Source organism: Mus musculus, chromosome 10, assembly GCF_000001635.26.
Source record: "Mus musculus strain C57BL/6J chromosome 10, GRCm38.p6 C57BL/6J".
Lineage (NCBI taxonomy): Eukaryota > Metazoa > Chordata > Mammalia > Rodentia > Muridae > Mus > Mus musculus.
In genome coordinates, this window is record NC_000076.6 from 50,982,894 (window position 1) to 50,993,732 (window position 10,839).

The 10,839-nt window shown below is 36.1% G+C and overlaps 1 protein-coding gene across 7 annotated transcripts in view; it reads left to right on the plus strand.

Annotated features, from left to right (window-relative positions):
- Positions 1 to 6,263, plus strand: part of Sim1 (single-minded family bHLH transcription factor 1) — a 94,459-nt gene extending 88,196 nt beyond the window's left edge. For 6 of the 7 annotated variants that reach the window (XM_006512626.4, XM_006512627.4, XM_006512629.3 and 3 more), the window contains one exon: positions 718 to 6,263. In XM_006512626.4, the coding sequence (XP_006512689.1) occupies positions 718 to 1,448 (731 nt within the window). In that variant the 3' untranslated portion in view covers positions 1,449 to 6,263. The remainder of the gene's footprint in view (positions 1 to 717) is intronic. The other variant, NM_011376.3, reaches the window with a different exon arrangement.
- Positions 6,264 to 10,839: the final 4,576 nt, after the last annotated feature.

Here is a 10,839-nt window from a genome sequence, read left to right on the forward strand (position 1 = left end):
AAGCACTGATATTCAAGAGCCTGTTTCAGAAATATGATATGTTTCTGTTTCAGAAATAACCAGAGTTTCCATTGTTAACTCTGAAGCTAATGAGCTTACTCTACTACTGAAAACAAAGTATTTGTATTTTTGATTATGAAAACTTATCTCTCCAGCTAAATCGTCTGTCCACCCATACACCCATATACAAACATTTTTGTGACCTAATTTTCTAAAAACTAACAGAGCTTTATTTCAAATAAACTGAGAATTATGACTTATTTTAAATATAATAGTTTACCTTTATACACTTGTCTTCTTTAAAGTAGACTGAAAAAAAATTCTATGCATCCATGTAACCTAAGAGTGCTCTAGAAAATAACAGAAACCAATTTGTATTCATTTTTCTAATATTACTTGTAGATGTGTAGGTCCAATAACATCAGAGAAACATGAATGCACTAAACTGTTTCACTAATTGATATTCTCAACCCATGAGTGAGGTTTATCTTCTAAGAAAATTTTATAAATGTTATCTGCAGTTAAAACCCATTGATTACATATGAATCTAATATACATCTGAATTCTAGTACAAATGCCAATATTCTGTCATATAGGCCTATTTCTATTTCCAATTTTGCATTAAAATGAAAGACATAAGATTTCTTTTTCTATGAAAGAAATATACTTGTGTGTGTGAATTTTGAAACCACTTACTTTTTACTTTTTGTGATGTAGGTCGAGGTCACTGGGATGAAGATAGTGTGGTCAGCTCTCCAGACCCTGGGTCAGCCAGTGAATCTGGTGACCGATACCGCACCGAACAGTATCAAAATAGCCCACATGAACCTAGCAAAATTGAAACTCTCATAAGAGCCACCCAGCAGATGATTAAAGAGGAAGAGAACAGATTACAGCTAAGGAAAGCCCCTCCAGACCAACTGGCTTCCATTAATGGAGCTGGGAAAAAACACTCCCTCTGTTTTGCAAACTATCAACAGCCCCCACCCACAGGTGAGGTCTGCCACAGCTCTGCTCTTGCCAGCACTTCACCATGTGACCATATCCAGCAGAGAGAGGGAAAGATGCTCAGCCCTCATGAAAATGACTATGACAACAGCCCCACTGCACTGTCTCGGATAAGTAGTCCTAGTTCTGATCGCATTACAAAGTCTAGTTTAATCCTGGCTAAAGACTATCTACATTCAGATATGTCTCCCCATCAGACAGCAGGAGACCATCCTGCCATCTCTCCAAACTGTTTTGGCTCCCACCGGCAGTATTTTGATAAGCATGCCTATACATTGACTGGTTATGCCCTGGAACACTTATATGACAGTGAGACTATTAGAAACTATTCCTTGGGCTGCAATGGCTCACACTTTGATGTGACTTCCCATCTAAGGATGCAACCAGACCCAGCACAAGGACACAAGGGAACATCTGTTATAATAACCAATGGAAGTTGATGTTTTTCTAAAATATTTTGTTCTTCAAGGGTCTCTGAAACATATTTATAGTCTAATACCCCATTAGCAACATTTACTATGCCACAGATTGTTAGAAAGTCTAAGTTAAATTTTAGAGTTATTTGATGAGTTCCTGTGAAATCAAAGAAAACATAGCACCGACATTCAAGGTTATACACAGGTAAATGAGCTAAAATGTATACAGAAATTGCCCACATATTATAGAGGAACTATAACCGATACATTTAATTTGAAAAAAAACTAATGCAAATTAAGCATGTATACCACATGGAAGGGCTGATGAATAAAATCATTGTGTTGTGACAATCTAGTAGAACTTATACACACAGATCACATGCTGCTCATAAGCTGCTATGTACACTTCTCATGCATAAACATACAAATGCCTACTTTTCCTGATTGATTGCCAAGAAATATCATTTCCCAAAATAACTAAGGAAGAATGGGATGTATCTTGTAAACCAATTCCTTCTTCATCATTTCAAACTAGTCCACTCATTTGGTTCAGGCATAAGTTAGAGAAATGGTTCTAGCTGTGGTACACCCATGTGTTTTTACCTGGTATCTATTACAAGCAATCAGGAAAAGCTGATTTTCCACTTGCTTTTGAGTTAGACATAGACCAGGATTGCATTGGCACAACAGTAAGGAATTTTCTAAATCATACCACTGATATGTTGGGAGATACATTAAAAAAAATGGTCTACTTAATTTTAAGTGGCTTAGTGAAGGAAAGGGCAGAGCAGAGTAGAGTGACACTAAATCTCCAAGCCACTTTGAAGGTGGAAGTAGACAACATTTTGGCAGCTAGTATAAGACACTAAATAAGAAATTTAAATCAGTTCACCCAGACAAAATGCTGGTAAGTACACAAGTAACCAAAGAAGATCTGAAAAGTACTACATGACAACAGGAGACGCATGTAAGAACGTCTCAGAGCACGATAGGCCAGTGTGTCAGGATATGGAAAGCCTCCGAGTCTAAGACAAAAGCTGAGGCAGGTGGACACGTGGTTCAAAGAGTGCTTGGGGAAGCCACAGGGAAAGTGTGGATTTTCTTTGCTGTTTGTAAACAAAGAAAACAACAACACACTTGCTCATATGTCCATGTGGCACAGTAGAAAGTCAAGTGAACTGTGTGCCAAGGTCTCTATTCTGACCTCGCCTTTCACTTAGTTCGGGGTCCTTAGGTGTATCACTCGCAGTCCTTGGGTCTTGGCTATCTGGTCTGAAGGCAGCTCTTGTCCACGGTTCTGTGATTTATTGGTACTGAAAGTGAACTTGTAAGCAGTTAAAACCCTGCTGTAATTTTCACGACTGGTGTTTCTGGATTTTCCATTCACAAGCAGAGGTCTAAATACTTTGTTATTTAAGTAAGGTCTGGGCTCTTTCAGGCAGGAAGAGTTGCACGCAACTTTCTCTTAAGATGCAGCCAAATGTAGGTGCTAGAAATTTATGAAAGAAGAAAAATAGTAAAATTTATTTAATGCACAGTTCTCTCATACTCAAAGAAAAATGACATGCGTGGTTAGAAAGGTTTCATAGATAATATTTTTTAGAATTCCCATGCCTGCTACTCTTGCCATATTTAAGGAGGAGTGTGGTCTTGATAATTATGAAATCATTACTTGGCATTGGACACTCAGGGATTAGTACTGTATTTTCATCACTCAACATGATCATTTGGTGGCCATCTATATGACAGTAAGTTGAGAGTTGAATAATGGGTTATTTGTACATGAGAGAAGAGGCTACATAAAATTAAATACTACTTCTTGGGTATAACAGAACAACATCGCCAATGAAAATGGAGAAGCATGCAAATCAGTGAGGAATATAGTTTATGTACTTAAATATGCTTTCAAAAATATTCAAAGGAAAATGAAAATTTTAATTCTGTAAGAAAAATATTCAGCAATTTTGAGAAAATTGTGTAAAAGAAACTCATAGGGCAGATGATTTGAATAAAATTTCAGCATGAGGGAGTTTTTCAGGATGGTGAAGGTTTTACAGAATTCTATAGATCAAACAAATATACGATGAATTTGTATTTTGGGCAGAAAATCTCTACAAGTAGGTTCTATTTCTGGGTAGGTATACATTAGTGCATCAGAGGTACCCTCTGAGAGATGCTTGTCACTAAAGGAATTCCAACAGAGCTTTTATGTAGAGAATAATTCATATAAGAATAAATTGTGACCTCTACAGGCAAAACCTAATGCTTCCCAGAATGCCATAACTAATATTTTAAAGGAAGATGTATCCATTTATATCACATTTTGATTAACAATCTTAGTAGATTGGCCCATTTAAAATACATTAACCATTAAACAAGTGTCAATTTTTGCAGTGGCAATTTTATAATGTTGCATATAATGCCTCATAGACTCACAATATGTATAGCTTACATTGTTTTACAGAATGGCCTGATTATTATAAATGACCCAAAATTAATTGATCTCTACAACTAGGTGACTTCATACTGTTCATGTAGATATATAAAATGAATTTGTAACCTACATTATTTTGTTCTGTGCAGGAACATATTTGCCCACAAAGAATGTTCTATCTGTCTTAAAATGTGGGATGTAAAAAAATACATCCCCAGTAACTTAATCATTTAGTGTTAAATTTAAATTTGCTGCATTTTTAACCCTTGATTTCCCTCTCTTTACTAAAAAATGGCAATCCTGAGAGACACGTTTCCTTCTTCCACTTTGGGGATTCATAAAAATATGTTACATACAATTACATAAGAAGAACACACACAATTCCTTATTCTCTATGAAGCCCATTCTATCTGGAAATAGTAAGAATATCTCCGGTGCTCATTTGCTTGTTTTACCAAGATAAAATTTAAAACCGTGAATGACCAATGAAATACATGTTTCCCAAATTTTCCTTGGGAAAATTCTGTTAACGATTATTTCTGAGAACATACAGTTGATGTATTCTTTTTTTGATGTATTCTTAAGGTCAGAAACACTGTAGGGCAGATATTTGTGTGTGTTTCAGCTCCACAAATCTTTTGACATCACATGCAAAATCTAATGTAATAGATTTTTAAAAACTGTACTTGCCTGTACAAGACACTATGACAGAACTGCAAAACTATGGTACTACACTAGGGTAGACACGCAAAAACAAACAGGATGTAATAAATGATTCCTTCAGTGTTTATACAGAAAACCACTTATTATTTCCTGGTTATACTTTATAGGGCTAGAGTGTTCCCAGCAAGTACTGTTCTTAATGCTGTCTGTATACTGCCTTTGGGGAGAGAATCCCACTTAAAAATAAGCTTTAATGAGTTCTCCTAAAAAGGATAATATGTTCCATTTTCCTTTTAATACAATATTTGGAAACTATGACTAGATATCTTAAGATAAAATGAAATTTCCCCCCATCTAACTTCTAGGTAATGTAAGTGATAGTATAGCTGATAACACTCTGAGTACAGACTGGCTATATAATAACTCTATCTCTTGCTCTGTATTTTTCTATCTGTTTTTCTCTCTCAAAACCTGCTAGTGACTAAGCTATTTATATGATCTATTAGTACTAGCAGTAATTGAGAGTGACAGAGTGAGAACTGAGTACTTGACTGGGAACCACTCATCTTATCACTGTGATATAGTAAACTTTGTTTAAAAATTTGAATGTCTGGATTGGGTTCTTAGTTCATTCAAATGATAGATGCAGGCATGCATCCAGTTTTCCGAATGACTTAAAAAAAGAAAGAAAGTTCTCTAAATACATAATTGAGAATTCATGTAAAGGCCAGGATTGTGTGGATAAGGATTTCACTGTAGGTAAAAATCTGTTGGCTAGCTCTTACTGTGAAAATACATGATGCATAAGACATTGTAATTTTAAGTGGGTGTCAGAACAGCTGTGGATACATGCAAGTATATCATAAATAGAAAATATTCTTGGAGGAAAGTTTTGTGTGGTTCTTATATCTTGTGCACAAAGGTTGTACGGGTAGTGCTTAAATTCAAAAGGTAAGATGACACTCAATTCCACATAGACATTTGTTTCAAATTCCTTTTCTAAATTGTGTACAGAAAGCACACACACACACACACACACACACACACACACACACACACACACACACACACACACTATGACTTCTACCTTACTTTGAGGATTTAAAAATATGCTGTATGCCATGTGAATGTATGATGATTCACGCAAGAAATTCTAATTGATAATTTTAATCTAAGCATTGTAGTTTTATGTACTGGGATTTGCTGTGTGAACTTGCCTTCATAACCTAGGTAAAAGGACTTTGTCCTAATCTGCTAATCTTAGACATATCTAGTCAATTTCTACCCAATAATTATGATGTGTTCTTTTCATTCAAAAGAAATGAAATTGGCATGGATAAATTTTTTACAGTCATTGTAACTTCTTTTCAAAGGAACAGATTTCAAAGAGGAAAGAAACAAACCAGAGGCACTTCAAGAAAGAAAAAATATTTTATTGTTGTTCTTTTGACTTACATGATATAAAAAGGATTATATTTGTGAGAGAAGATATTGGTTCGAAATACCCTCTTGCAATGTATAGTTTTTAGTAATATTGTAGCATAAACTTGTAATCTGAACTTTTACTTTGGAATGTAAAGTAGGAAATAATAGCTATGTCAATGATATCTTGCAAAGTGTCCCCATTTATAATTATTTATATTGTAAATAGCTTTCTGAAGTAAAATTGAAGTTAATGTGCATAAAATGTATTTATTATGTGAGGAATTTTTGGTTTAAAATATAGTTACCAATATGCTGTTTGTGTCTGAGTTATTCATCGAAAGAAAATTCTTTACAGGACAAAAGAGATTTGTCAGCCAGACTGGTGCTCTACAGAAACAACAGCTATTTTAGCTCTGGATTTGGTGGGTTTGGGCAACGCTCAGCAAACACACTATGTACAGAAACACAGGATCACAAAGTAACCATTCCACAAAGGATCTACTTTGTATAGAAACACAGAAACACAAAGTAACCATTCCACAAAGGATCTACTTTGTACAGAAACACAGGATCACAAAGTAACCATTCCACAAAGGATCTACTTTGTACAGAAACACAGGATCACAAAGTAACCATTCCACAAAGGATCTACTTTGTTAGACTCCAGAACGTGGTATCTTACTGTGTCCTCAGGATACTTTCATCAGAACTTATTTTTCTTTTCTTTTTATTTTTTTGTTCACTTCTTTTTTGATTTTTATTGGTTATTTTATTTATTTACATTTCAAATGTTATTCCCCTTCCCAGTTTCCCCTCCACAAGCCTCCATATATTCTGATTGTGCTTTCCCCAACTCCTCTCAATTCCTCTTTCACCTTACCTCCATCCAGAGCCACACATTTTCTGTCTGTCACTAGAAAAACAAACTGGCATCTAAGGAACAATAATAAAATAAAAATAAGATAAACAAACAAGCACAAGAATTGCTGATAGATATAGAGACACACACATTCACAAGCTCAGGAAAGGAATCTCCCTTAGAGAAATCTAAATGTTCATTTGCAAGTGATTATCAATTGTAGACTGCTTCTGGGCTAGCGATGGGGCATGTGTCCACTTCTCCTGTAGCTCTAGGATCCCATCTGGTGCTGACCCTTTGCATCAGCAATACTTGCTCCTCTGCTTTACTAAGTATAAAATTCAAAGAAAGGTACAGGTTCCTTTTTTAATACCTAAGGGGGTGGTGGTGGGAACCTATGCTGTTCAGATGATTCAGTATGCTGTCATTCAAAAGAACATGAAAAACCGCACCTGTATAATTCTTGTTTTGGCATTCCAGGCACTTTGAAAATTCAAAACTAGGAGTTAAAAACAAATAGTTTTCCCTAGGTAATTCTTGTGTGTTTTTCTGATCCTCATGGTTTCCTTGGTTTATCTCCCAAGAATTATGATCTGTAATAGTGTGTTCCAGATATTGTTACCAGCCAGCTTCACAAACCTAGACAGTGCTGTTTTAATTCGGTGGGAAGGATGTTGCTTGTATTTTGCAAAGCTCTTTTTAAAAAAAAAACAAGCTAGACAAAATACCAGAACACCAACACCATTGATATAGTATTTATCAGCAATGAAATATTTATCAGATATTTCCCAACATTTTATAAAAAATACTTGCTTTATTTTTTACTGCAATAATAAATTTATATTTATCTACCCTGTTTTCCAAAATAATTGTACTTCCAAGTTAATCCATAATATTTATTGAATGTTGTGTTAGCCTTCTGCCAAAATGACAAACACCTGAGACAGTTTATAAAGAGAAAGCTTCTGCTAATTTTCTCTTGGTTTCAGTTCAGAATCATTTGGCTCCACTATTATGGGGCCTTGGCAAGGCAGCACATCCTGGCTGGAGCTGAGGATGTGCCTTCAAGTGATTGCAATACTTTCTCCAAGGCCCCACCTCTTTAATAGATTCACATCTCAATAAGGGAGGAGGGTAGGGAACATGACAAAATAGAGACCAATATCTTTTCTTATTGTAGAGTATTATAAGCACAAAGGCACTCACATCACATTTTTCTCACATCCTTTGAAAAATATAAGTTCTTTAAATAATCTTAAAATAAAATATTCCCTGTCTTTTCATAGGGTACAGATCGGAACTATCACCTGGGTTTTGTCACTGTTGCCAGGGAAGGTTTTCATATCAAGGCAAGTCTCTGTGTACTATAAACGAGCAACCTTCCTGAATCTTGTTCAGCCCCCTTTCCTCTTCCCAGAAGAAATGGCAGAGATGACTCTATGTTTTCATTCTAAATAAATTTATCTTTAAAAAGAACAATGATCAGTTATTGAGTATCAAACTTACACAAACTTATACTTAGTGTATCAAACGCTAAACCAAAGTTAGATCACTTTAGAAGTTAGTGAGAAGATCCCTTCTCAGCCGAGAGGCAGATTCTAGTGCTCTCCATTTTATTATTGTAGGAATTACAATATAAATTCGAGTACTAGAGTTGCTCAGTCACAAAGTGTGGAAGTGGTGGAGATGAAAATTTAAACTGAGCACATTCGACCTAGAACAATACTGTGGTTTGTTCTGCTCTCTGTATGTAATAATAATCATATTACATAGACGGAAGGAAAACCTTGTCTAAATGATGGTTTCATAAATCAAGTCAGCCAGTCCAAAAAAAAAATCCTCCTGTCTAAATGAAGAGAGTACAAACGAACACTAGCATGCCTGACTATTATGTGGATGCTGAGGATCAAACTCAGGTCTTCATGTTTATATGACGAACATTTGACCAGCTGAGCCATCCCCTCAGCATCTATGCTGCAGACAGATCTTAAGAGGCTGCTGCAGGTACCACATTGCATGTACTCTCAGTAGGAAGAGCAACAACCTGCATGCTCCCTAGAGGAAGGCTGACCTATGAGCACAGACAGTTCTTATCAAGTGTCTTCAAGCAGTGCTGAGCATCTGCTGAGATCAGTCTGTGAAGAACCAGGCACTCTTCCAAACCTATCAACTTCCTGTAGTTCATGTTTGACCTTTTTCATAATTATACCTAATAATTTACTATGTGCTGTATTTATAAATTAAATGAGAGTCAGGGTGAAAGGTGTGTAAAACAGTTCTGATTTTAGAGTTTGTAAATGATCTCTGCTTTTTTGTTTTTTGTTTTTGAAGTTTCCCTCAGGTCAGATTCCTGTGTAGGGAATAGTTCCTGGGAATCTTACTTGAGTGCCATCTAAGCAGTTTAAAAGGAATCTTGGTAGTAACTACAGAGCCATAAGGAACCCTTTTCTGGAGAGGACTATTCCGATAGTTTTGTTTGGTATATATCCTTAAGAACAGATAAACAAATGCCCTCAAGAGTCTTATGGGTAAGGTCCCCAGAATTCATGTGGAAATGGGTAATTAGAATGTATTGTGGTTGTATATGATTGGCCCTAGGGAGTGGCAGTAGTAGGAGGTTCTGCCTTGTTGGAGTAGGTGTGGCCTTGTTGGAGGAAGTGTATCAGTGTGGGAGTGGGCAATGGGACCCTCCTCCTAACCACATGAGAACCAGTCTTCTCCTGTTTGCATTTGGAACAAGATGATGGACTCTCAGATCCTTCTGTGCCATGCCTGCCTGGGTACTGCCATACTACCATCTTGATGATAGTGGCCTGGACCTCTGAACCTGGAAGCTAGCCCCAGTTAAATGTTGTCCTTATAAGGGTTGTGTTGATCATCTACTCATAGCAGTAAAACCCTAATGAGGACAGAATCTAATGTGGGAAGAAATAATCCAGACAGTAAAGTAATCAGGTTCACTATTCTGTGTGTTTCCACATCTCCTAATTTCCACTTTTCCCCCTGCGTTAGTCACAAGCTCCATTAGTTAGGCTAGACAGAGCTTGTTTATGATACCATGCTAAAACATACATATGTATACATACACTTAAAAGCTAAGAGGCACAATTTTTTACATTTGCAATTTTGTCATATAATTAGAAGTTGTCCATTGCTAAGAATATTTTCATGGTGGGCAGGAAAAGAAGTTTATCCCAGCAGGCTTTCTTATATATACTGATTGCAGACATCTGCTGGCCATACCTGTTTTTTGTTTAATACCTATATTTGCTCTATACTTACCTTAGATGGTTTGTCTACATGAAACTAAATATATAATTAAACTTAATGGTGTTCCTACATGGAACTAAAAATATAACAAGTTCTTACTTTAGTTTTCACTATTTGTGTGTACTTCTGGCTGTGTGTGTAGGTGCACCTGTGTCTATGTGTGTGGAGGTCACAAATCAACACTGAATGTCTTCCTCAATTGTTACTCATTGTATTTTTGAGTCTGGGTCTCTCACTAGACCTGGACCTCACTAATCAGCTGGACTGTCTGTCAGTGAGCCCAGAGATCTCTAGGCACTGCCTTGCTAACTTCTGGATAAAAGGAGCCCATTTCACATCTTGCTTCTTAAAATAGTCTCTAGGGATGTGAATTCTAGTCTTTTGGCTTTTTCAGCAGCTGCTCTATTGACTTAGTTATAACATCACCCCTGAAGATGTCTCTTAGCATAAAGCATACACCTTAGTTTTGGAATTTGTTTTTTAATTTCACAGACACTGTTAGTATATTACTAAATGTTATCAAAATATAGGATGACATAAACCTAAAGATAAAAGATATAGAAGAGAGCAAAGATTCCCAAATTCAAGTGCCAGTAAATATTTTCAATAAAATTAAAGAAGAAAACTTTCCTGACCTAAAGAAAGATGCCCATGAACATACAAGAAGCCCACAGAACTCCAAATAGACTGGACCAGAAAAGAAATTCCTCCCAACACATAATAATCAAAACATCAAATGCACAGAAGAAAGAATATTAAAAGCA